Source organism: Ranitomeya variabilis, chromosome 7 (genome assembly GCF_051348905.1).
Source record: "Ranitomeya variabilis isolate aRanVar5 chromosome 7, aRanVar5.hap1, whole genome shotgun sequence".
Classification (NCBI taxonomy): domain Eukaryota; kingdom Metazoa; phylum Chordata; class Amphibia; order Anura; family Dendrobatidae; genus Ranitomeya; species Ranitomeya variabilis.
The window spans coordinates 96,381,570-96,409,532 of NC_135238.1; the positions used below are offsets into that span (position 1 = coordinate 96,381,570).

At 44.7% G+C, this 27,963-nt stretch overlaps 1 protein-coding gene across 2 annotated transcripts in view; it reads left to right on the forward strand.

The window, feature by feature from the left end:
• VPS16 (VPS16 core subunit of CORVET and HOPS complexes) overlaps positions 1 to 27,963 on the forward strand; it is a 508,307-nt gene that overhangs the window by 48,495 nt on the left and 431,849 nt on the right. For both annotated transcript variants that reach the window (XM_077275596.1, XM_077275595.1), the window contains exons 2-4: positions 8,264 to 8,352; positions 11,169 to 11,266; positions 17,515 to 17,643. In XM_077275596.1, the coding sequence (XP_077131711.1) occupies positions 8,264 to 8,352; positions 11,169 to 11,266; positions 17,515 to 17,643 (316 nt within the window). The remainder of the gene's footprint in view (positions 1 to 8,263; positions 8,353 to 11,168; positions 11,267 to 17,514; positions 17,644 to 27,963) is intronic.

Consider the following 27,963-nt stretch of genomic DNA (forward strand, 5'->3'; position numbering starts at 1 on the left):
GTTGTATCATCTCTATTCTCTAACATCCTGCATGATTTGTGTCTCATGTTTTAATTACCGTACTTAAATGAAAGGATTCGCGCAAGCCAAAGAGAGTTGATTCTTGCAAGTTTTTCTTTTATTTGAAACAATGATTATTTAACTTTTTTAGATGTCCTAAAATACGAGCACAGCACTGGGCTCTAAAGTAGCATGCACATATGCTAATTAGTGATGAGCGAATATACTCGTTACTCGAGATTTCTCGAGCATGCTCGGGGGTCCTCCGAGTATTTTTTAGTGCTCGGAGTTTTCGTTTTTCTTACCGCAGCTGCATGATTTACATCTGATAGCCAGCATAAGTACATGTGGGGATTCCCTAGCAACCAGGCAACCCCCACATGTACTTATGCTGGCTATCAGACGTAAATCATTCCACTGTGGCAAGAAAAACTAAAACTCCGAGCACTAAAAAAAATACTCGGAGGACCCCCAAGCGTGCTCGAGAAATCTCGAGTAACGAGTATATTCGCTCATCACTAATGCATCTGTTCATGGGCATTTTTTAAAGCATTTTTTTAATACTCCCTTTGATAAGAATATTATACTTTGACGTTATATTGATGATCTCTTTATCATATGGAATAATCAAGTTTAGCAATTTCAACCATTTTTCTACAAAGCTTCCTCATTTCAGGGGCTCAAAAGTAATTGGACATATTAACTTTATCTACTATATAATTGTCTAAGGGTACTTCCTGTCTGTCTGTCGCGGTTATTCGTTCGCTGATTGGTCTCGCCAGCTGCCTGTCATGGCTGCCGCGACCAATCAGCGACGCGCACAGTCCGGAAAAAAATGGCCGCCCTTACTCCCCGCACTCACTGCCCGGCGCCTGAATACACCCCTCCGGTCACCGCTCACACAGGGTTAATGTCGGTGGTAACGGACCGCGTTATGCCGCGGGTAACGCACTCCGTTACCGCCGCTATTAACCCTGTGTCCCCAACTTTGTACTATTGACGCTGCCTATGCAGCATCAATAGTACAAAATGTAATATTAAAAATAATAAATAAAAAATAAAAAACCTGCTATACTCACCCTCTGTAGTCCGCTGAGCCGCTCGCGCCGCCCGCCATCTTCCGTTGCAGGTTGCGGTGGCAAAGATGGTATGGCAGAAGGACCTGGCATGACGTCACGGTCAAGTGACCGCGATGTCATCACAAGTCCTGCGCGGAAAGGACCTGACGTGATGTCACGGTCATGTGACCGCTACACGGTCATGTGACCGCGACGTCATCACAGGTCCTGCGCTCAGACCAACCCTGGGACCGGAAGCTGCCTTGGACTACAATGGGTCCTCGGAAAGGTGAGTATATGTTTAGTTTTTATTTTTTAACCTGTGACAAAAGTGGCTGGGCAATATACTATGTGACTGGCCAATATACTACGTGGCTCTGTGCTGTATACTACGTAACTGGGCAATATACTACGTAACTGGGCAATTTACTACGTCGCTGGGCAATATACTACGTAATTGGGCAATATACTACGGCGCTGAACAATATACTACGTCGCTGGGCAATATACTACGTCACTGGGCAATATACTACGTCGCTGGGCAATATACTACGTCGCTGGGCAATATACTACCTGACTTGGCAATATACTACGTGGCTGGGCAATATACTACGTGACTGGGCAATATACTACGTGGCTCTGTGCTGTATTCTACTTCGCTGTGCAATATACTACGTGGCTCTGTGCTGTATACTACGTCACTGGGCAATATACTACGTCACTGGGCAATATACTACGTAACTGGGCAATATACTACGTAACTTGGCAATATACTACGTCGCTGGGCAATATACTACGTAATTGGGCAATATACTACGTCGTTGGGCAATATACTACGTCGCTGGGCAATATACTACCTGACTTGGCAATATACTACGTGCCTGGACAATATACTACGTGGCTGGGCAATATACTACGTGGCTGGGCAATATACTACGTGGCTGGGCAATATACTACGTGGCTGGGCAATATACTACGTGACTGGGCAATGTACTACGTGACTGGGCAATGTACTACGTGACTGGGCAATGTACTACGTGGCTGGGCAATATACTACGTGGACATGCATATTCTAGAATACCCGATGCGTTAGAATCGGGCTACCATCTAGTCATAAATAAAATCCTAGGCAGGCAATGACTTTCTGAAGTCTGGAAGCCATGGGCGTCACCAAACACTGTGTTTCCTCCTTTGTGATGCTTTGTGGGCCTTTACTGCAGATGACTTCAGTTGTTGCTTGTTTGTGGGTGTGTTTCTGCCTTAAAGGAGTTTACTACAAACAAAGGTTGATTTTAATCAGTAGATCTTGGAGTAATGATTTTCAAAATTGGATGTGTTTAACCCCTTAACCCCGGAGCTTTATTTCTTTTTTCACTCCCCTCCTTCCCAGAGCCATAACTCTTTTACTTTTCTGTCAATATGGCCATGTGAGGGCTTATTTTTTGAGGGACGAGTTGTACTTTTAAACGATACCATTGGTTTTAGCATGTCATGTACTTGAAAACAAGAAACCAATTCCAAGTGCAGTGAAATTGCAAAAAATGTGCAATCCAACACTTGTTCTTTGTTTGGCTTTTTTGCTAGGTTCACTAAATAAATGCTAAAACTGACCCGCCATTATGATTCTCCAGGTCATTACGAGTTCATAGACACCAAAATTTTCTAGGTTCTTTTTTATCTACCGTAAGTGGTGAAAAAAAAGCCAAACTTTGCTTAAATTTTTTTTAAAAAAATTGCGCAATTTTCTGATACCCGTAGCGTCTCCATTCTTTGTGATCTCGGGTCGGGTGAGGGCTTATTTTTTGCTCTCCGAGCTGACAATGTTAATGATACCATTTCGGTGCAGATACAATCTTTTGATCACCCGTTACTGCACTTTAATGCAATGTTGCGGCGACCAAAAAAACGTAATTCTGGCATTTTGAATTTTTTTTCTCGCTACGCCGTTTAGTAATCAGGTTAATTCTGAAAACAGCTGACATGTCATAGCTTTGAGGTGGGCTCAGCGCCGGAGCCTACATCAAAGCAGGCGTACTGACCTCGGACGTACTATTCCGTCCGAGGTCAGTAAGGGGTTAAAGGGAACTTGTCAGCAAGGTTTTGCTCAGTAACCTACAGACATTGTCAGGCCGGCACTGTTATATTGATTACAATGATTCCTTGGTTGAAGAAACCCGTCTTGCGGTTGTTCTTTAAAGGGAACCTGTCACCCCCAAAATCGTGGGTGAGGTAAGCCCACCAGCATCAGGGGCTTATCTACAGCATTCTGCAATGCTGTAGATAAGCCCCCGATGTATCCTCAAAGATAAGAAAAAGAGGTTATATTATACTCACCCAGGGGCGGTCCCGGTCCGGTCCGATGGGTGTCGCGGTCCGGTCCGGCGCCTCCCATCTTCATCAGATGACGTCCTCTTCTGGTCTTCATGTTGCGGCTCCGGCACAGGCGTACTTTGTCTGCCCTGTTGAGGGCAGAGCAAAGTACTGCAGTGCGCAGGCACCGGGCCTCTCTGACCTTTCCTGGCGCCTGCGCACTGCAGTACTTTGCTCTGCCCTCAACAGGGCAGACAAAGTACGCCTGCGCCGGAGCCACAGCGTGAAGACCAGAAGAGGACGTCATCCTATGAAGATGGGAGGCCCCGGACCGGACCGTGATGCCCACCGGATCGGACCACCCGCCCAGGTGAGTATAATCTAACCTCTTTATCTCATCTTTTAGGATACGGTACATCGGGGGCTCATCTACAGCATTACAGAATGCTGTAGATAAGCCCCTGATGCCGGTGGGCTTAGCTCACCCTCGATTTTGGGGGTGACAGGTTCCCTTTAATCTGTATTTGTAGTTTTCAGTTAATGAGATTCTCGTGCTCTGGGGCAGCCTGTGGGGGTCTTCATTAGGGTTGAGCGAAACGGGTCGTTCATTTTCATAAGTCGCCGACTTTTGGCAAAGTCGGCGTCTCATGAAACCCGATCCGATCCCAGTGTGGGATAGAGAGAGAGAGAGAGAGAGAGAGAGAGAGAGAGAGAGAGAGAGAGAGAGAGAGAGAGAGAGAATAAAAAAACTAATTTAATTGACATACATTGGGTTTCGTGTTCCGGGTCCGGAACCCGACTTTACAGTAGAATCGGCCGATTCCATACGATCCGACATCCGAGAAGGTCGGGTTTCACAAAACCCACCTCGATCCTAAAAAAGCTAAGGTCGCTCAACCCTAGTCTTCATGTCATGTGCTGACATATTCATCTGTATGGCTTATGACAGGTCACTGATCCTTCACTGACCTGCCCTTTATTTTACATAATGAATATACTATTGTTTGAAATAATTAAAAAATAAAATTATATACTGTACATATACTGTACATATATATGTACGTTGGATGCCAGAAAGGGGTTAAGTGTGACAAAAATGCGAAAGAATAGGAAATCATTAAGGGGGCAAACACTTTTTCACACAACTTTATTTTAGGAGTCTGAGTCAGTCCATTTTATACCAATTCTTAACGCCACCAAAATGGATTTCAACTCCAACTCCACAGCCCTGTCAGAATCACTGCGATCTGTTGAAGTGTTCCACAGTTATTACCTCATAAAGGGACACTGGTGAGAATAAAAAAAAAATGGCCTAGTCACGAAGGTGAAAACAAGCTCTGGCACGAAAGGGTTAATACACACTGATCCTATGTTCTCAATTGTTTCCTTTTGGCGTCTCAAGGCATTTTGCCATAGCTCACAATAAATGTTTCAATTGACTACACATTACCCCATATACCACCCTCCAACATCTCTAACTGTAATGAACACTGAAACAGAAAAGAGGTATTCTAGATCTATGAATTTTAATACTCAAGCCGCAGGCAATAATGAAATAACAGATTTTTTTTTAAATTAATTTTTATCTGATTTTAATAGCAAATTCTATCATTTATTTTTACTAGCTTAATATGAGTTTTTGAATATTCCTGTGTGTTTTTAACTTCTACATTCACGCATGGTTGGTCTTCTCCCGGCTTTGCTCACTGGATGATTTCACAAACTCCCCTCTCCCGCTCTCTGACCACAACCTTCTTTCATTCTCTATCAAGAACTGCCATCCCGCTCAGGTCATCCCCACTTTCCACACTTATAGAAACATACAGGCCATTAACACCCAGAAACTTATGAAGAACTTGCAGTCTTCATTGGCCCCAATCTCCTCCATCTCTTGTCCTGATTCTGCTCTGAAGCATTACAATGAAACCCTGCAAAGTGCCCTGGAAGAAGCTGCACCTCCTATACATAGAACAACTCGGCACAGACGGCGACAACCGTGGCACACGCTGCAAACACGTTTCCTGCAGCGGTGCTCCAGGTGCGCCGAACGTCTGTGGAGAAAATCTAATCTGCCCGAAGATTTCATCCATTATAAGTTCATGTTAAAAACATACAACTCTGCCCTTCACCTCTCCAAACAAACCTATTTCAACACCCTCATCACCTCGCTGTCCAATAACCCTAAACGTCTCTTTGACACTTTCCGGTCCCTACTCAACCCAAGAGAGCAGGCCCCAACCACAGATCTCCACGCTGACGATCTGGCCAATTACTTCAAAGAAAAAATTGACCACATTCGACAGGAAATCATTTCCCAATCTCTTCATACCAAGCACTGTCCTCCCTCCCCCACTGCATCTAGTTCACTCTCTGACTTTGAACCAGTTACAGAAGAAGAAGTAAGCAGGCTCCTTGCATCTTCTCGCCCGACCACTTGCACCAGCGACCCCATTCCGTCGCATCTCCTCCAGTCCCTTTCCCCGGCTGTCACCTCTCACCTAACAAAAATATTCAACCTTTCCCTCACTTCCGGTATTTTTCCCTCCTCATTTAAGCATGCCATCATACATCCACTACTTAAAAAGCCCTCCCTCGATCAAAATTGTGCCGCTAATTATAGACCTGTCTCTAATCTTCCCTTCATCTCTAAACTCCTGGAACGCCTGGTCCACTCCCGTCTTACCCGCTATCTCTCAGATAATTCTCTTCTCGACCCTCTTCAATCTGGTTTCCGCTCTTTACACTCTACTGAAACTGCCCTCACTAAAGTCTCTAATGACCTACTAACAGCTAAATCTAATGGTCACTATTCCATGCTAATTCTCTTGGATCTCTCCGCAGCATTCGACACTGTGGATCATCAGCTCCTCCTCACTATGCTCCGCTCCATCGGCCTCAAGGACACCGTTCTCTCTTGGTTCTCCTCCTATCTCTCTGGCCGATCCTTCACTGTTTGTTTTGCTGGTTCCTCCTCCTCTCACCTTCCCCTTACTGTTGGGGTTCCTCAAGGATCAGTCCTAGGCCCCCTCCTCTTCTCTTTGTATACTGCCCCTATTGGACAAACAATCAGTAGATTTGGTTTCCAGTACCATCTCTATGCTGACGACACCCAATTATATACCTCTTCTCCTGTTATCACGCCGACCTTTTTAGAAAACACCAGTGATTGTCTTACCGCTGTCTCTAACATCATGTCCTCCCTCTATCTGAAACTGAACCTGTCAAAAACTGAACTCCTCGTGTTCTCTCCCTCTACAAACCTACCTTTGCCCGACATTGCCATCTCTGTGTGCGGTTCCACCATTACTCCAAAGCAACATGCCCGCTGCCTTGGAGTCATCCTTGATTCCGAGCTTTCATTCACCCCCCACATCCGATCACTGGCTCGCTCTTCTTATCTGCATCTCAAAAACATTTCCAGAATTCGCCCTTTTCTTACTTTCGACTCTGCAAAAACTCTTACTGTCTCACTTATTCATTCTCGTCTGGACTATTGTAACTCTCTACTAATTGGCCTACCTTTTACCAGACTCTCCCCGCTCCAATCTGTCCTGAATGCTGCTGCCAGGATCATATTCCTCGCCAACCGTTACACCGATGCCTCTACCTTGTGCCAGTCATTACACTGGCTACCCATCCAATCCAGAATCCAGTACAAAACTACTACCCTCATCCACAAAGCACTCCATGGCTCAGCACCACCCTACATCTCCTCTCTGGTCTCAGTCTACCAACCTACCCGTGCCCTCCGCTCTGCTAATGACCTCAGGTTAGCATCCTCAATAATCAGAACCTCCCACTCCCGTCTCCAAGACTTTACACGTGCGGCGCCGATTCTTTGGAATGCACTACCTAGGTTAATACAATTAATCCCCAATCCCCACAGTTTTAAGCGTGCACTAAAAACTCATTTGTTCAGATTGGCCTACCGCCTCAACGCATTAACCTAATTATCCCTGTGTGGCCTATTAATAAAAAACAACAACATAATCACGTTCCTCCATCATGTTCTCATACACTTTATGCAGTTAATAGCCTCTGTGTCTGTACTGTTACATACTTAGGCAGTTAACTGGTTCATGCAGCTTTACATGAACACCCGAGCCTTACACTATGGCTGGTCCAAATAACTAAAGCAATTGTTACCATCCACCTCTCGTGTCTCCCCTTTTCCTCATAGTTTGTAAGCTTGCGAGCAGGGCCCTCATTCCTCCTGGTATCTGTTTTGAACTGTGATTTCTGCTATGCTGTAATGTCTGTTGTCTGTATAAGTCCCCTCTATAAGTTGTAAAGCGCTGCGGAATATGTTGGCGCTATATAAATAAAATTATTATTATTATTATTATGGTTGTGTGTATTGTGACTTCACTGACTTTGACATATTAATAGACGGTACTTTATTTTCATGCTGCTATTACAGTGCTTTTTGATTTCATACTTATTTTTAGGTTGCAGCAAGCCTTTTTCTTTCTTTTTCACTTTATCTGGATATCTGAAATTATCCCAGAGTTCATGCCAAAGCATCCTAACTGAAGATTGGAACATGAGATGCAACGTTTGTTCCACGGCTGCTTTCCGACAATTAGAGGGAGAACAGTCTGAGTGTCTCAGGAATTGTAAGAACAGACACAAATTGACCCTGATTTTTTTTTTTTTTGTCAAAAGTCATCACGGATGCATCTTGGTGTTACGCCTATGTTCCTGAAACAAAACTGCAGTCTAGCCAGTAGAAGACTGCTTCATCCAAAATGGTGGCACGCAGAGCCCAAATCACAAAGATTCGGTCGCTGTCCAAATAATTCTGGACATACCGGTAACTCTGTCTATGATGGGAATACCCTGTTTATTCTTTTTACTATTGTTTGTTACATAATAACATTTTCTTTTGATTATAGAAAATTTGATTTGTATCAAATGGAATGGAACATTAAAGAAGAATTTAAAGATTGCCTTGTAGCTGTAGGCCCATATGGAGGACCAATAGGTATGTTTGGGTATATAATATACTACGGCTTCTTATGATACACTATATAATCCATCCTGGACCAAATGAATATTGTATTATAAAAGTGAGTACACCTCTCGCATTTTTGTAATTTTTTTTTTTTTCATGGGACAACACTGAAGATATGACACTTTGATACAAAGTAAAGTAGTCCATGTACAGGTGTGTACTCAATTTTGTTGCCAGCGGTTTTGATATTAATGGCTGTGTTGTTGTTGTTTAGAGGGCACAGCAAATTTACACTGTTATACAAGCTGTGCACTGACTACTTTACGTTGTATTGAAGTGTCAGATCTTCAGTGTGGTCCCATGAAAAGATATATAATGAAATGTTTACAAAATGCGAGGGGTGTACTCACTTTTGTGATATACTGTAAGTTATCACTTTTATAGTAGTTGATATAGCTACTTTTAAGTTAAAAATATTATAGCTTTGGATTTCAAAAACTACTAATCTACTAATTGGTTCTAATGCAAGTATTTACATATAAAAGTCAATTAATTGTAAAGTGCTGCGGAATGTGTTGGTGCTATATGAAAAAAAGATTATTATTATTATTTATTATTATTATTTTAGTAAACTTTCTAAAAACCGCTCACATTTATCAAAAATGGTGTAAATTGTGATAAATCTTTAGTCTACTCACTTCAACTTTGCTATTTATTGATGAAATGTTTCATGTTAACCCCTCTCTGATATAGGATGTAATAGTATGTCCTACGATAGGTTCCTGTGTATGGCTAAGGACCAAAGAAAAAAATACTGGCACTACCAGTGCACCCAAATGCCAGGAAAAATATAATCAAGCAACATATATCCATATAATAACCATATCCTGCGCTGCTCAGCTTGATACTTGTAAATTATCATGAAAATTCAGAGGAAAGCAAGTGTAGCGGCACTCACCACTTGCAATTTCTGTAAAAATGCACTGTGTTTTGGTCACACAGTTGCAGAGACTTCACGGTGAGTGCTGCTCCTCTTGCTCTCCCATGTATGGAACATGTTTACCCATTAGATGTCATCTGTATTACACTGCCGGCCATTCCGTATCCATTAGATGCCATCTGTATTGCACTGCCGGCCATTCCGTACCCATTAGTTGCCTTCTGTATTACACTGCCGGCCATTCCGTACCCATTAGATGCCATCTGTATTACACTGCCGGCCATTCCATACCCATTAGATGCCATCTGTATTACACTGCCGGCCATTCCGTACCCATTAGATGCCATCTGTATTGCACTGCCGGCCATTCCGTACCCATTAGTTGCCTTCTGTATTACACTGCCGGCCATTCCGTACCCATTAGATGCCATCTGTATTACACTGCCGGCCATTCCGTACCCATTAGATGCCATCTGTATTACACTGCCGGCCATTTTGTACCTATTAGGTGCCATCTGTATTACACTGCCGGCCATTCCGTACCCATTAGATGCCATCTGTATTACACTGCCGGCCATTCCGTACCCATTAGATGCCATCTGTATTACAGTGCCGGCCATTCCGTACCCATTAGATGTTATCTGTATTAGACTGCCGGCCATTCCGTACCCATTAGATGCCATTTGTATTACACTGCCGGCCATTCCGTACCCATTAGATGTCATCTGTATTACACTGCCGGCCATTCCGTACCCATTAGATGCCATTTGTATTACACTGCCGGCCATTCCGTACCCATTAGATGCCATCTGTATTACACTGCCGGCCATTCCTTACCCATTAGATGTCATCTGTATTACACTGCCGGCCATTCCGTACCCATTAGATGCCATTTGTATTACACTGCCGGCCATTCCGTACCCATTAGATGCCATCTGTATTACACTGCCGGCCATTCCTTACCCATTAGATGTCATCTGTATTACACTGCTGGTATCTGCGTGTAACAGCATTAACCATCGAGCTCCAATTTCTGCCATTTAACCATTTAAATACCTCTGTCGACCACTTTCATCAGTTTTTAAATGACACGATCTTGGGCTGCTGCTTGCTTGGGGTTCCTGGCAACTGGGGGGAATACTCAATGTTTCCTTGGCTACTATCAGATGCACATCCTCTAAGGGAACTAATAAAGTAAAGATAAGTTTTTAAAAATTTGAATCCCACCACTTTTCTCTGTTGAAAAATCAGAAAAAATAATAAGTGTACAAAACTTATGCTATAATTCTAGATTACAGAAGTTTATAAGGGGTTTTCTACTTTAAAGAATGTTGGCCCCAAACTGCCTAAAATAAGAATCTCCATAAGGTACTCGCCCTCCCTGGGTTCAGTATCGGCTCCTGATCTTGGCGTTCTGTGACATGAACATAGTGCACTGAGGTTGACTGCATGAGATGCTGAGCTTGGTGCACGAAACTCTGAGCTCAATGTCTGGCTATTACAGCCAAGTCACATCAGCGAACGTTCGCACACTTGCTAGTTACTGAGCTCAGTGTTGCGCTCCGTCAACCTCAGTTGGGGATTGATTTGATGTCATCATTGTAGTCGAAACAACAAGACAGAAGCTGTGGCCGGAGGCCCGTGCTGAACTCGGGGAGGGTGAGCACCTAATGTGCTTCTTACTTTTAAGTACTCTGCACTATTTGGGGCTCTCATACCTGGAAGTGGACATCCCTTTAACACTCCGTCGTAAATGTAGAACAATGCAGGGTAAAAAGCCCAGGCTCTTGGTTGGGTTAAGCCTCTATAATATATTGAAGTTTTGCAAAGGAAACAAGTGTATAATTACTCCCAGGTCTGTAAAGCATACAATCTTTTATTATTTTCTAACTTTTTTTTTTCCCAGCCTTGATGAAAAATTATTTGACAAAAGAGAGAGCCAGCAGTTCAAGACCCGTGCTGGAGATTTATTCTGCCTCCGGCGTTCTTTTATCCACTATAACGGTAAATCTGTTTTCAGAATTGTAGAGTGAACGGGGCATCATACACACCATACCTTTCTAGCTATATATCGAAGTATAAGCTCGTGTGTGCTCCAAAGTAACACTGCTATGGGTTTCTATGCCATTTGTAGAAAAATAAGATTTAATTGCTGTCTGGTAAACATGGAGCTAGATAACGCCAATAGACTAATATATTTGAAATGCACAGAACTCTAAAGAAAATCATAAACTGCGTTTTATTGATGAAGTACAACAGGCGGCCTCTTTCAGAAGTACCCCACATGACAAGAGAATTTTATAAGAGCCTTGTAGTAATTACTTTCTTTTTATTTAAAGGGTTGTCAGAGAATTTAAAAAAGCAAAAATGGAGCAGTATCTGTCCTAAAATGAAAAAAACAATCTCTTGTTTACTTGCCATTCAATCTTGTACTCATTCTGTGGTTTTCCTCCGATGGCCTTTGATTACCATTTACTAGCAATGAACAATCAGTAGCCGTATTCGTCAGGTGCCATATGTGCATCACTGCTGAGCCTGGAATCAGAGTAGCAGAGGACCACTGACCATCAGGTCTTCTGTTTGCCCTACCTTAGATACATTTTTTTTCAGAAACTATTTGGCCTTTGCATCTCTAGATCTACTACCATCCATTCTGAGTATTAATTATACACCCTGAGCAGAGGCGTAGCTAGTGTTTCATCTTAGGGGGTCGAAAAATCTTAGTAGGGGCCTAATCCAGGTAATCCTGACTACAGCTACGGTGGCGCACCCTAATTGTGAGTATAGGGGAATATCAGCAGCTGACCGCGCTGTGATTGAAAATAAATCTATATATATATTGCTTTTCAACCATGCTTCCATGGAATAAAAAAAAAAAATAACCCATGAAATAGGCTTGGACAGAAATGATGGTACCCTTAACTTAATATTTTGTTGCATACCCTTTTGAGGCAATCACTGCAATCAAACGATTCCTGTAAGTGTAAGTTCACACAGGTCATTTTTACAGCTTTTTTTTCTGCAGCAAACCCTGATCATCTTGGCAGGAAAGAAGCTGCTGCAAAAACGCAGGTTTAGATGCGATTTTTGGTGCGTTTTTTTGGTTCGTTTTTTGTGTCTCTTTGTCCATGCTAATGTCCATTGACTTTCTGCAGTAAAAACACTGCAAATAATGGTACCTGTGTTTTTGCAGCGTTTTTTAAACACCCATTCAAGCCAATGGGTGAAAAACGCTGAAAGAAGTGACATGCTCTATGTCCAAAAAAAGCAGCAAAGCATGAAATCCTGATGACACAAAAAAACAATGTGTGTGCATGAGATTTCTGAAATCATAGGTTTTGCTGGTACTGTAAAAAGCAGCTGAAAATTAGCATAAAAACGTAGCAAAAATGCCCTGTGTGAACTTACCCTCAATGAGACTTCTGCACCTCTCGACAGGTATTTTGGCCCACTCCTCAGAGCAAACTGCTCAGTTGTCTCATGTTTGAAGATTGCCTTTTCCAGATGGCATGTTTCAGCTCATTCCAAAGATGCTCAATAGGATTTAGGTCAGGGCTGATAGAAGGCCACTTCAGAATAGTCCAATGTTTTCCTCTTAGCCATTCTTGGGTGTTTTTACCTGTGTGTTTTGGGTCATTATCCTGTTGCAAGACCCATGACCTGCGACTGAGACCAAGCTTTCTGACACTGAGCAGCACATATCTTTCTAGAATCCCTTGATAGTCTGGATATTTCATTGTACCCTACTCAGATTCTAGACACTCTGTGCCAGATGCAGCAAAGCAGCCCCAGAACATAACAGAGCCTCCTCCATGTTTCACAGTAGGGACAGTGTTCTTTTCTTGATATGCTTCATTTTTCCATCTGTGAACATAGAGCTGATGTGCCTTGCCAAAAAGTTAAATTTTTGTCTCATCTGTCCATAGGACATTATCCCAGAAGCTTTGTGGCTTGTCAACATGTAGTTTGGCAAATTCCAGTCTGGCTTTTTTATAATTTTTTTTTTTTCAAGAATGGTGTCCTCCTTGGTCGTCTCCCATGAATTCCTCTTTGACTTATACATGACAGATGGTGCGATCTGACACTGATGTTCCTTGAGCTTGAAGTGCACCTTTAATCTGTTTAGAAATTTTGGGGGGCTCTTTTGTTACATTCGTATTATCGGTCTCTTTGATTTATCATCAATTTTCCTTCTGCGGCCACGTCCTTGGAGGTTGGCTACAGTCCCATGGATCTTAAATTTCTGAATAATATGTGCAACTGTAGTCACAGGAACATCAGGCAGCTTGGAGATGGTCTTATAACTTTTACCTTTTAACATGTTTGTCTACAATTTTCTTTCTAATCTCCTGAGGCAACTCTTTCCTTTGCTTCCTCTGGTCCATGTTAAGTGTGATACACACCATGTCACCAAACAGCACACTAGTATTGATCATACTCAGGGCATGGAGGCTGTGAGCCTCTTTTTGGATACTTATACAGAATTCTCACGAGATCAGAAAGATTTCTCTTTGGCCTTATTGTCTCTGATACTTACTCTTAATTTTTTCTCTTTGGGGATCAATTTTTGTCCAAAAGGTCGGTACAGTAATGGGATCCAATGTGGCGCCTCCCTACGCAAATATATTCATGGCGTCATTTGAGGAGAGATATGTATATACCCATCCGCTTTTTCTGAGACATTCCCTTTACTGGAAGAGATTCATCGACGACGTTTTTATGATTTGGAATGGAGATGAACTTTCCTTAATGGAATTCTTTCATTTTATTAATTCCCAGGTTCCGAACTTGACTTTCACATTACACAAAGATCTGAATAGTGTTAGTTTTCTTGATACCTTGGTGACAATAAGAGACGGTCGTTTTGATATTGACCTCTATACTAAACCAACGGATAAGAATAGTCTACTTCACTACACCAGCTGTCATTCATCTCATATGAGATAAGCATTACCTAGATCTCAAATACACAAGAGTGAATCGCATTGTCTCTGATCCCATAAAAAGAGAACAACGGGTCTTGGAAATGTGTGATAAATTTTCAAAACGTGGTTATCCCTATAGAATCCTGAAGGGGGCCACACAGATTAATCCATCCCATACAGCTATAATTAATAGGATGGCTTTTGTCACCACATTCCATCCATACATTAATTTCTTTAACCCCTTCATGACCTTGGGATTTTCCGTTTTTCCGTGTTCGTTTTTCGCTCCCCTCCTTCCCAGAGCCATAACTTTTTTTATTTTTCCATCAATATGGCCATGTGAGGGCTTATTTTTTGCGAAACGAGTTGTACTTTTGAACGACATCATTGGTTTTACCATGCCGTGCACTAGAAAACGGGAAACAAATTCCAAGTGTGGTGAAATTGCAAAAAAAGTGCAATCCCACACTTGTTTTTTGTTTTGGCTTTTTTGCTAGGTTCACTAAATGCTAAAACTGACCTGCCATTATGATTCTCCAGGTCATTAAGAGTTCATAGACACCAAACATGTCTAGGTCCTCTTTTATCTAAGTGGTAAAAAAAATTCCAAACTTTGCTAAAAAAAAAAAAAATATTGCGCCATTTTCCGATACCCGTAGTGTCTCCATTTTTCGTGATCTGGGGTCGGTTGAGGGCTTATTTTTTGCGTTCCAAGCTGTCGTTTTTATTGATACCATTTTTGTGCAGATACGTTCTTTTGATTGCTTGTTATTGCATTTTAATGCAATGTCGCGGCGACCAAAAAAACGTAATTCTGGCATTTCGAATTTTTTTCTCGCTACGCCATTTAGCGATCAGGTTAATCCTTTTATTGATCGGGCGATTCTGAACGCGGCGATACTAAATATGTGTATGTTTGTTTGATTTTTCTGTTTGTTTTATTTTGAATGGGGCGAAAGGGGGGTCATTTAAACTTTTTTTTTATTTTTTTCACTTTTTGTTCCCTTTTTTTTAAATTTTGCCATGCTTCAATAGTCTCCATGGGAGGCTAGAAGCTGGCACAACTCGATCGACTATGTAGCTGAATTCCTGCATTGCTATGAGCGCCGACCACAGGGTGGCGCGGCAAATTTTAGGCCACGCCTCCGACCACACCCATTCATAACTAGCCCATATCCACGTCCCAACTACACCCATTTAGCACTGCTGATCACACTGTTTCATAAAGAATAATTATAAACAAAAAAATATGGCCACACATGATGCTCCATACTGTATAATGACCACACATGATGCTCCATACTGTATAATGACCACACATGATGCTCCATACTGTATATTGGCCGCACATGATACTTCGTACCGTATAATGGCCACACATAGCTACTCCTACACACGCGGCTGCGCTCCGTACACACGCGCTCCGCTCCATACACCTCGTACACACGCGGCTCCGCTCCGTACACCTCATACACATTTAGCTCCGCTCTATGCACCTCATACACACACGACTCCGCTCCGTACACCTCATACACACACGCTCCGCTCCATACACCTCATACACATTCAGCTCCGCTCCATACACCTTTTGCCTTTTGAAAATATTTTTTATCATTTTTTTCTATTTTTTCTCTGGCGCCCCCTTAGGGTCGGCGCCCTTGGCGGCCGCCTAGTTCGCCTATACGTTCGGGCCGGCCCTGGTTGGACACAATGACCCTTGAGGTCCCTGGAGGTGAAAGAATCTCTTACTTGGTGGATTTTGTTTCACCATGCATATATGTTACTACAGAAACAAGCACAAGCCGCAGTGGTTGGGGAGGCTCACACAGAAGGACAATATCTCCAGGGCAAATGGCCCACATCAATACGCCACTAGCAGATTGCCTAGAAAAAAATCTGTTGACACATTCCCTTTAATGTTATTTTCTGTGAAAGCACGAGGATTTGATCTGGAGTATGGTGGAATCTACAGTTTTCTTGTCCAAAATATTAAAATATCTCACTAAGGTCACATTTGTAATGAATTCATTCAAACCAAAAATAATCAAAAAGTATCTACATGAGCTTTGGGACAAAAGGAAAGCCAGTTACTTAAAAAGCTAAGCTCCTGTGGGTTGACAAATTAGAAATCTTTATGTACTTTTTTTGCAATTGTTTTGAGTTTCTAACTCTGTTGCAAGTTCCCCTGCCTCTACATCCCCGTTTCCTGCTAGATTTCCATTGGGGGGGTTTCCTTTTTTGTATTTGCAGAGTAGAAGATTGAGAATTTCCCACTGTGATCAATGGGAGAAAAGCTGAAATATTGAAATTGCTGAGTAGTTTACAAGGTTCTGCTACAGGTAGAGTAGAGGGGTGGGACTCCAAGCCCCCGGTATTTCCTAACAAGGAACTGATTCATGGCTCTGTATTTCGTTTATGAGATCAGTCTCTTCAGAAAGACCTGAAATTGTGGTAGATAAGACTATACTCTATCCTCCTATGTGATGGATATTCCAGTTGTTGCCATAATGTACGGTAATTCTTCAGGCCTTTGTGGTAAGTGGGTGGTGACTTACTAAGGGTTCAATTGAAAAATCACTTACAATGGAAAACTCCTAAATTGATTCTACAAGATGTATGTATTATCTGTTATTCCTTGAGAATCTGAGACTGATGAAGGTAAGGGATTGATCATTAATGACTTAGCAGTATGTGCTCTGGTCTTTTTTGTAGGTTTATTGCTGCCAATATCGCAGAGTTACATGCAGTGGATGTTTGTAATTGCACATATTTGCCAGTTTTACTTAAAGGGGTTGTTACTGCTATGACAACCCCTTCTCGATCTGAATGGTTGCTCACGTGAAGTAAAAACACCACCTATAATCCCCTCCCATGACAATGCCGTTGCAGCAGTGTCGGCACTCATGTTCCTGAGGGTCACATGAGGTTGTAACGTCACGTGAGCCCTGTGCCCAATCAGCCCTGGCGTCGCTGTCCCTGCCTTCGGCTAATGTATTAGAAATCAAGAGCAAGTGAGCGGCCCGCCGCAGCTCTCACTTGCTCTTGATTATGTATAAATCTAAAGGTGGGAACAGCGACGCCAGGGCTGATTGGGTGGCCGGGCTCACGTGACGTAACAACCTCATGTGAGCCTCAGGAACATGAGAGCCGACACTGTTGTAATAACATCGGCATAGGGGGAGATTATAGATGTTACTATTTTCACAGGGGGAAACATTCAGATCGAGAAGGGGTTGTCCCAGTAGTGGACAATCTATTTAGGCAAAAAAAGCCAAAACACCATCTTATTTCTCTTATTTCTTGAATACATATTTTTCTTGTTTACAGTGGAAAAGTGGACAAGTTGTACACCTTGGATGGACTGTTTCTGAAGATCTAATCTGCATTCAAGAAGATGGAACGGTGTTAATATATGACATATTTTGTGTATTTAAGCGTACCTTCAGCATGGGAAACGTAAGTAACTATCCTGTGTTTTCTAACTAATTAAAACAATCTTATACTAAGGATTTTCCCAGAAACACATCATTTCACCCTGCAGAAACATTCTCATCTTATTGATGAGCATCAGCTTTCCTGGTAAGAATATTGGTATTAAAGTATTTCTGCTACCATTTGAACAAGAGGAATATATATATAATCATGTAATCAGTGGCGTAACTTGAAACTCATGGGCCCCGATGCGAAAGCTTCAACTGGGCCCACAAATATTTTAAATCTATATATATAATTGTCTAAGGGTTTTCCCGTCTGTCTGTCTGTCTGTCTGTCTGTCCTGGAAATCCCGCGTCTCTGATTGGTCGAGGCCGCCAGGCCTCGACCAATCAGCGACGGGCACAGCATGGCGACGATGATGTCATAATGCCTGGCGGCCTCGACCAATCAGAGATGGGCACAGTATCGACGTAGATGTCATAATAGTTGCCATGGCGACGATGATGTCATAAAGGTTGCCTCGACCAATCAGTGACGGGCACAGTCTGCCGCGAATTCTGGAATCATCATTGTCCATATACTACGGGGACATGCATATTCTAGAATACCCGATGCGTTAGAATCGGGCCACAATCTAGTCTTTAATAGCAATAGTCTTTTTCTATAGGCCAAAGGGACTTTTAGGGCCCCCTAGTCTCCAGGGCCCCCTAGTCTCCAGGGCCCAGGTGCGATTGCAACCCCTGCACTCGTTGTAGTTACACCCCTGCTTGTAATGTCTTCACATCCTGTTCCGTCCAGATGTGTCCGGATCCCAGAATTCCAAGTGGCAGAGTTCACCTGCCGCCATATTTGGACACCCAAGTGATGGTTGTCTCAATATGGAAACGGCTGGTGGTACCAGCCTCTTGCGCGGTACCACCAGCGACACACACACACACACACACACACACACACACACACACACACACACACACACACACACACACACACACACACACACACACACACACACACTGTATACACCACACACACTGTATACACCACACACACTGTATACGCCATATGCACCACAAACACACATACACTCTATACGCCATGCGCAGCCTCTTGTGCGGTACTACCTGTGGAACACGCCACCGCCGGGATCAGCCGAATGATTCACTGACCGCTACCATCTCTGTACAGGAGGAGCGCATGCGCAGTTTTAATGTGACCGCCGCTGTAATAATCTATATATATATATAATTGTCTAAGGGTTTTCCCGTCTGTCTGTCTGTCCTGGAAATCCCGCGTCTCTGATTGGTCGAGGCCGCCAGGCCTCGACCAATCAGCGACGGGCACAGCATGGCGACGATGATGTCCTAATGCCTGGCGGCCTCGACCAATCAATCAGCGACGGGCACAGCATGGCGACGATGATGTCATAATGCCTGGCGGCCTCGACCAATCAGCGACGGGCACAGTCTGCCGCGATTTCTGGAATCATCATTGTCCATATACTACGGGGACATGCATATTCTAGAATACCCGATGCGTTAGAATCGGGCCACAATCTAGTCTTTAATAATCTTTATTTAATATAGCGTTAACATATTCTGCAGCTCTTTTCAGTTTGCATACATGTCATCGCTGTCCCCGATGGGGCTCACAATCTAAATTTCCATCTCCGTGTGCGGTTCCATCATTACTCCAAAGCAACATGCCCTCTGCCTTGGGGTCATCCTTGATTCCGAGCTTTCATTCACCCCCCACATCCGATCATTGGCTCGCTCTTCTTATCTGCATCTCAAAAACATTTCTAGAATTCGCCCTTTTCTTACTTTCGACTCTGCAAAAACTCTTACTGTCTCACTTATTCATTCTCGTCTGGACTATTGTAACTCTCTACTAATCGGCCTCCCTCTTACCAAACTCTCCCCGCTCCAATCTGTCCTGAATGCTGCTGCCAGGATCATATTCCTCACCAACCGTTACACCGATACCTCTACCTTGTGCCAGTCATTACACTGGCTACCCATCCACTCCGGAATCCAGTACAAAACTACTACCCTCATCCACAAAGCACTCCATGGCTCAGCACCACCCTACATCTCCTCTCTGGTCTCAATCTACCACCCTACCCGTGCCCTCCGCTCCGCTAATGACCTCAGGTTAGCATCCTCAATAATCCGAACCTCCCATTCCCATCTCCAAGACTTTACACGTGCTGCGCCGATTCTTTGGAATGCACTACCCAGGTTAATACGATTAATCCCCTATCCCCACAGTTTTAAGCGTGCCCTAAAAACGCATTTGTTCAGACTGGCCTACCACCTCAACGCATTAACCTAACTATCCCTGTATGGCTTATTAAAAATAAAAAAAAAACCAATCAGGTTCCTCGCATCATGTTCTCATACACTTTATGCAGTTAATAGCACTCTGTGTCTGTACTGCTACATGCTTAGGCAGTTAACTGGTTCATGCAGCTTTACATGAACACCCGAGCCTTACACTATGGCTGGTCCGAATAACTAAAGCAATTGTTACCATCCACCTCTCGTGTCTCCCCTTTTCCTCATAGGTTGTAAGCTTGCGAGCAGGGCCCTCACTCCTCTTGGTATCTATTTTGAACTGTGATTTCTGTTATGCTGTAATGTCTATTGTCTGTACAAGTCCCCTCTATAAGTTGTAAAGCGCTGCGGAATATGTTGGCGCTATATAAATAAAAATTATTATTATAATCAGTATGTCTTTGAAGTGTGGGAGGAAACCGGAGTGCCCTGAGGAAACCCACGCAAACACGGGGAGAACATAAAAACTCCATGCAGATGTTATGCTTGGTGGGATTTAAACCCAGTACTCCAGCGCTGCAAGGCTGCAGTGCTAACCACTGAGCCACCGTGCTTCCCACTATCTGTCTGCACAAAGATAGCCGCGGTCTGACTTACTGTGCCTGTGCGAATTCCTCGCAGGCACATTGAATCATTGGGCTGATCCCGGCAGCAGATGTGCGAAGCATCTACAGGCAGAGGAAGCTGGTCACGAAAGTTAATTTTAAAAATTGTCTGTGTCTGACCGTGTACAGAACATACCACATCTCCTTGGCAGGGGAGAAAGCAAAACACAATACTGACATTACAGCAGGGGATCACAGAGGATTCATTTTGTCAGGTAAAATATTTCACTGACTGTTTTTAAACAATATTTTACCTCACAAAATGTATCCTCTGCGATCACCTGCTGTAATGTCAGTATTGTCTTTTTCTTCCTCCCCTGCCCAGGAGCTGTGGTATGTTCTGTTCACGGTGTGATGCAGTGACCCATGTTGCAGCTAGGGGGCGCTGTGTGTGCTCCTCAGGATACGCATGGAGGCTTAACTGTAATGGTGATAATGAGATAGTGACTGGCATTATTGTAAATGGCCGGTATGTGTCGCAGAGGGAGTCTGCGCTGTAAGGCTACTTTCACACATCAGGTATTTGCCGTTAGGCTCAATCCGACGAATTTTCAAAAAAAGGATCCGTCGCAAATTGTGTGTTTTTAGCCGGATCCGACTAGCTGATTTGGATGAGAAGAGAAAGACAGACCCCAGAATGGAAAATGCGTGCTTGGTTTAAAAAAAAAAACAAACAAAAAAACGGAATCCGTCGGCGGATTCCATCATTTGACGTATCCGGCGCCAAAGGGATCCAGCGAAAAAACGGATGAAACGTAAGGCCATCTTTCGCTAATACAAGTTTATGAGGAAAAATAACGGATCCGGCGGCAACTTTTGCCGGATCCGTATTTTGCAAAACTCGTCGGATTGTGCCTGACGGCAAAAAATTGATGTGTGAAAGGGGCCTAAGCCAGTAATGTTGTTGTTCTGGGACCTGTAGTCCCACAAGTATTTGTATAGTTGTAAATGGAGGCTTGCAGGGTTAGTTGGAGAGCTGGGCAGGTCTGACTAACCAAATACACACCTCCCATCTATGGGAGTGGTTACAACTACATAATGTGACCATGGTGTGGTCACATGGGAGAGAGTGTGTAGGTCCTGGAAGGTTTGTGTGTTGGGAGATCCTGGGAGTAGGATCGGATCCCTGAATAGCACACTGAGAGGCCGTGGACCTGAAGGCCTGTGTGTTGGGAGGTCCTGTGCGTGGACTGAATCCCTGAATAGCACACAGAGGCCGTGGACCTGGGTGGCCTCTGTGTTGGACAGTCCTGGGAGTAGGACCGGAGTTCCGAAGAGCACTGGGTGAAGCTATGGTTCTGCTGAGTCGGTGACGGCTACTGTGTTGGGGAAGCTACCGTCCTTCTGTGGGTCTGAGACTGTTAGCTGGCGTGGTGAGCAAGGCATCGTCCGGGACGGTGATTCCAGTTAGGAAGCTTCCCTGGGAACAAGGACTGACGTGGAGTCAGCGTGTGGAGCAGGAGCTCCAGGAAGGTAACCCAGAGTTGGGGAACTGTGTGCACTGACAGGGGGTCAGTTAATGAACTGTGCTGTCACCCATGGTAACTGGACAGAGTAAGGTCCAGCATATTTAGAGACTGCAACCTAATGTCATCTGTTGGTGCCTATTGTGTTCCATGAAGTATATAATGAACTGTGCATGGCCCGGTTTATGACTGCATAATAAACCGCATGGACTGTTTAATAGAGAAAATTGTGCCTGTGTGACTGAATCCCGTTCCTAAGCGAGTGTTCCCCAACACATGCAGTAAGCACTATCTCACGACAGTCAGATACAGACAATTTTTAAAATGAACTTTCGTTTTTGGGAAAACCTGATTAACCCCTTCCCGACCTGTGATGCAGCGTATGCGTCATGGTGGTCGGGTGAAAGGGTTAACTGAAATTTCACCTGACCTGCAGGAAAAGGGGGACTTGTACTTGAGCCCAAGGCGGGTGGCTTTGCCCCCCGTGGCTACAATCGCTCTGGTGACTTTTGTCAAGCACCCCCCAGATCTGAATGGAGCTAGCGTCCATGTGACGCTATCCCTCCAATTAGATGTTGGGTGGCGGAGTGAAACATGACACCCTCGCTCTGCAGCCTGATCCCTTCCATGGGAGCTGCAGAGCGATGTCCCTTCTGCTGCCGCCGCATCGCCGCCTGACGGCCGCCGCCTGCCATCCGGTACTCTCCTCTGCTGCCCTCCTCTCCCCCGCCGTCCAATTCCACCCCCCGACCTCCTCTCCCTCCCCCCTGCCCTGGTGATCACCCCCTGATCACCCCCCCTGCCGCTGCTGGCTGCATCTCCATGCTGCATCTCCTCAGCCCCCTGCTGCCCCCCCCCCGCGCCTGAGAGCCCCTTGCCCCTGCTGGTCTCCCCACTGCCCCGCTGGTCTCCCCACTGCCCCGCTGGTCTCCCCACTGCCCCGCTGGTCTCCCCACTGCCCCGCTGGTCTCCCCACTGCCCCGCTGATCTCCGCACTGCCCCGCTGATCTCCCCCCCCCCCCCTGCCCCGCGGATCTTCCCCCTGCCCCGCGGATCTTCCCCCTGCCCCGCGGATCTTCCCCCTGCCCCGCGGATCTTCCCCCTGCCCCGCGGATCTTCCCCCTGCCCTGGGGATCTGTCCCCTGCCCTGGGGATCAGCCCTGCTGATCTCCCACCTGCCCCATGATCTGCCCTGCTGATCTCCCCCCTGCCCTACAGATCTCCCCCCTGCCCCACTGATCTCCTCCCTGCCCCACTGATCTCCCCCCTGCCCCACTGATCTCTTCCCTGCCCAAGTGATCTCCCGCCCCAGTTTTCCCATTAGGTTGGGGCTAAAGTTAGGGTTGGGGCTAAAGTTAGGGTTGGGGCTAAGGTTGGGGTTGGGGCTAAAGTTAGGGTTGAGGCTAAAGTTAAGGTTGGGGTTAGGGTTGGGATTAGGGTTAGGGGTGTGTTGGGGTAAGGGTTGAAGTTAGAATTGGGGGGTTTCCTGTTGTGAATTCCGTTCTGGAGCTCCCTCCTGTGGTTGCTAATGGTATTTTTGTGAGTTCTGCCCTTGGGCTCCCTCTGGTGGTTTCGAGTGGAACTGCTGCTCCTTTAGGTAGCTGTAGCAGCTGCCTTCACTGATCGCCTTGCCTGGGTTTGTTATTTAAACCTGCTCTGGGCTTTAGTTCATGCCAGCTGTCAATGTTCTTGGTTGGATTTGGTGCTCTTCTTGGATTTCTCATATGGCCTGTCATTGTCAGCAAAAGATAAGTTTTTGCTAGTTCTTGTTTGTCCATTTGCTTGGACTCTATTGCTCTGCAAATATGTCTCTTTTTGTCCAGCTTGTCACTATGTCATATTCAGGCTAGCTGGAAGCTCTGGGAAAGCAGATTTGCCCCTCCACACCGTGAGTCGGTGTGGAGTTCATTTTTGTAAACTCTGCGTGGATTTTGTAGTTTTTAATACTGACCGCACAGTATCCTTTTCTCTCTGTCTATCAAGTTTAGTATTGGCCTCCTTTGCTGAAATCTGATTTCATTTCTGTGTACGTCATTTCCCTCTCCACTCACAGTCAATATTTGTGGGGGGCTGTCTTTCCTTTTGGGGTTTTCTCTGAGGCAAGATAGCTTTCTATTTCCTTCTTTAGGGGTAGTTAGTTCTTAGGCTGTGAAGAGGTGTCTAGGGAGAGTCAGGAACATCCCACGGCTATTACTAGTGTTGTTGTTAGGATTGGGAATGCGGTCAGTAGAGATACCACCTTCTCAGAGCTCGTCCCATGTTGCGTTTTAGCCACCAGGTCATATCAGTGTGGCCTCTTAACCACCAGGTCATAACAGTACAGCTGGCCCATAATGTGTTAAATGCATCTCAAAAGAGGGAAAAGAAAGTTCTGAGTCATTTTTTTTTTCCTTTGTAGCTTGTTTTGTCTTTTTTTTCCCCTTAATCTCTGGGTGGTTCAGGATTTTGGTGCTGATATGGAGGTTCAGGGTCTGTCCTTGTGCGTGGATCAACTCGCTGCAAGGGTACAGAGTATCCAAGATTATGTTGTCCAGACTCCGGTATTAGAGCCTAGAATTCCTATTCCTGATTTATTTTCTGGGGATAGATCTAAATTTTTGAACTTTAAAAATAATTGCAGATTGTTTTTTGCTCTGAGACCCCGTTCCTCTGGTGACCCCATTCAGCAGGTGAAGATTGTTATTTCTTTGCTGCGTGGCGACCCACAGGACTGGGCATTCTCCCTTGAGCCAGGAAATCCTGCATTTCTCAATATTGACGCATTTTTTCAAGCGCTCGGATTGCTGTATGACGAGCCTAATTCTGTGGATCAGGCAGAAAAAACTTTGCTGGCTCTGTGTCAGGGTCAGGAAGCAGCATAAGTATACTGCCAGCAATTTAGAAAGTGGTCTGTGCTCACAAAATGGAATGAGTATGCCCTGGCAGCAATTTTCAGAAAGGGTCTTTCTGAAGCCCTTAAAGATGTTATGGTGGGGTTTCCCACACCTGCTATTCTGAATGAGTCAATGTCTTTGGCCAATCACATTGATCGGCGCTTGCGCGAGCGCAAGGTGGTGCACCATATGGCAGTGTCCTCTGAGCAGAGTCCTGAGCCTATGCAATGTGATAGGATTTTGACTAGAGCAGAAAGGCAGAAATTGACGTCAGAATGGCCTGTGTTTTTACTGTGGTGATTCTGCTCATGCTATTTCTAATTGCCCTAAGCGTACTAAGAGGGTCCCTGGGTCTGTTACCATTAGTACTGTACAGCCTAAATTTCTCTTGTCTGTTACCCTGATTTGCTCATTGTCGTCCTTTTCTGTTATGGCATTTGTGGATTCTGGCGCTGCCCTGAACTTAATGGACTTAGAATTTGCCAAGCGCTGTGGTTTTTCCTTGGAGCCTTTGCAGAGCCCTATTCCCTTAAGGGGGATTGATGCTACGCCATTGGCCAAGAATAAACCTCAGTACTGGACACAGTTAACCATGTACATGGCTCCAGCACATCAGGAAAATATTCGCTTTTTGGTATTGCATAATTTGCATGATGTTGTTGTGCTGGGTTTTCCATGGTTACAGGTACATAATCCAGTGCTGGATTGGAGATCTATGTCTGTAACTGGTTGGGGTTGTCAGGGGATACATAGTGATATTCCTTTGATGTCCATTTCCTCGTCCCCTTCTTCTGAAGTTCCTGAGTTTTTGTCGGATTTCCAGGATATATTTGATGAGCCCAAGTCCAGTTCCCTGCCTCCTCATAGGGACTGCGATTGTGCCATTAATTTGATTCCTGGCTGTAAGTTCCCTAAGGGCCGACTTTTCAATCTGTCTGTGCCAGAGCATGCCGCTATGCGGAGTTATGTAAAGGAGTCCCTGGAGAAGGGGCATATTCGCCCGTCTTCGTCACCGTTGGGAGCGGGATTTTTTTTTTGTTGCCAAGAAGGAAGGCTCCTTGAGACCCTGTATAGATTATCGCCTTCTCAATAAGATCACTGTCAAATTCCTGTACCCTTTACCTTTACTTTCTGATTTGTTTGCTCGGATTAAGGGTGCCAGTTGGTTTACTAAAATCGACCTTCGAGGGGCGTATAATCTCGTGCGTATTAAACAAGGTGATGAATGGAAAACAGCATTTAATACGCCCGAAGGCCATTTTGAATATCTTGTGATGCCATTTGGGCTCTCTAATGCTCCATCGGTATTTCAGTCCTTTATGCATGATATCTTCCGGAATTATCTGGATAAATTCATGATTGTGTATTTGGATGATATTTTGGTTTTCTCCGATGATTGGGAGTCTCATGTGAAGCAGGTTAGGATGGTATTTCAGGTCCTTCGTGCTAATGCGTTGTTTGTGAAGGGGTCTAAGTGCCTCTTTGGAGTTCAGAAGGTTTCTTTTTTGGGTTTCATTTTTTCTCCCTCGGCTATTGAAATGGACCCTGTTAAAGTCCAGGCCATTCATGATTGGACTCAACCTACATCTGTAAAGAGCCTTCAGAAATTTTTGGGCTTTGCCAATTTTTATCGCCGCTTTATTGCTAATTTTTCTAGTGTGGTGAAGCCTCTGACCGATTTGAAGAGGAAGGGCGCTGATGTGATGAATTGGTCCTCTGCGGCTGTTGAGGCCTTTCAGGAGCTTAAACGTCGTTTTACTTCTGCCCCTGTGTTGCGTCAGCCAGATGTTTCTCTCCCTTTTCAGGTTGAGGTTGATGCTTCTGAGATTGGGGCAGGGGCCGTTTTGTCTCAGAGAAGTTCTGATGGCTCTTTGATGAAACCATGTGCTTTCTTCTCCAGAAAGTTTTCGCCTGCTGAGCGTAATTATGATGTCGGCAATCGGGAGTTGTTGGCTATGAAGTGGGCATTTGAGGAGTGGCGACATTGGCTTGAGGGAGCCAAGCATCGCGTGGTGGTCTTGACTGATCATAAGAATCTGATTTACCTCGAGTCTGCTAAGCGGTTGAATCCTAGACAAGCTCGGTGGTCTCTGTTTTTCTCACGTTTTGATTTTGTGGTCTCGTATATTCCGGGATCTAAGAATGTGAAGGCTGATGCCCTTTCTAGGAGTTTTTTGCCTGATTCTCCGGGAGTTCTTGAGCTGGCTGGCATCCTCAAGGAGGGGGTGATTCTTTCTGCCATCTCCCCTGATTTGCGGCGGGTACTTCAGGAGTTTCAGGCTGATAAACCTGACCGCTGTCCCGTGGGGAAACTGTTTGTTCCTGATAGATGGACTAGCAGGGTAATTTCTGAGGTTCATTGTTCGGTGTTGGCTGGTCACCCTGGGATTTTCGGTACCAGAGATTTGGTGGCTAGGTCCTTTTGGTGGCCTTCCTTGTCGCGGGATGTGCGTTCGTTTGTGCAGTCCTGTGGGACCTGTGCTCGGGCTAAGCCTTGCTGTTCCCGTGCCAGTGGGTTGCTTTTGCCTTTGCCTATTCCTGAGAGGCCCTGGACGCATATTTCCATGGATTTTATTTCTGATCTTCCTGTTTCTCAGAAGATGTCTGTCATCTGGGTGGTTTGTGACCGGTTTTCTAAGATGGTCCATTTGGTACCGTTGCCTTCCTCCTCTGATTTGGTTCCATTATTTTTTCAGCATGTGGTTCGTTTGCATGGTATTCCGGAGAATATTGTGTCTGACAGAGGTTCCCAGTTCGTTTCTAGGTTTTGGCGGTCCTTTTGTGCTAGAATGGGCATTGATTTGTCTTTTTCTTCAGCATTCCATCCTCAGACAAATGGCCAAACGGAGCGAACCAATCAGACCTTGTAAACCTATTTGAGATGCTTTGTGTCTGCTGATCAGGATGATTGGGTGACCTTTTTGCCGTTGGCCGAGTTTGCCCTTAATAATCGGGCTAGTTCGGCTACCTTGGTTTCGCCTTTCTTTTGTAACTTTGGTTTTCATCCTCTTTTTTCTTCAGGGCAGCTTGAGCCTTTTGACTGTCCTGGTGTGGATTCTGTGGT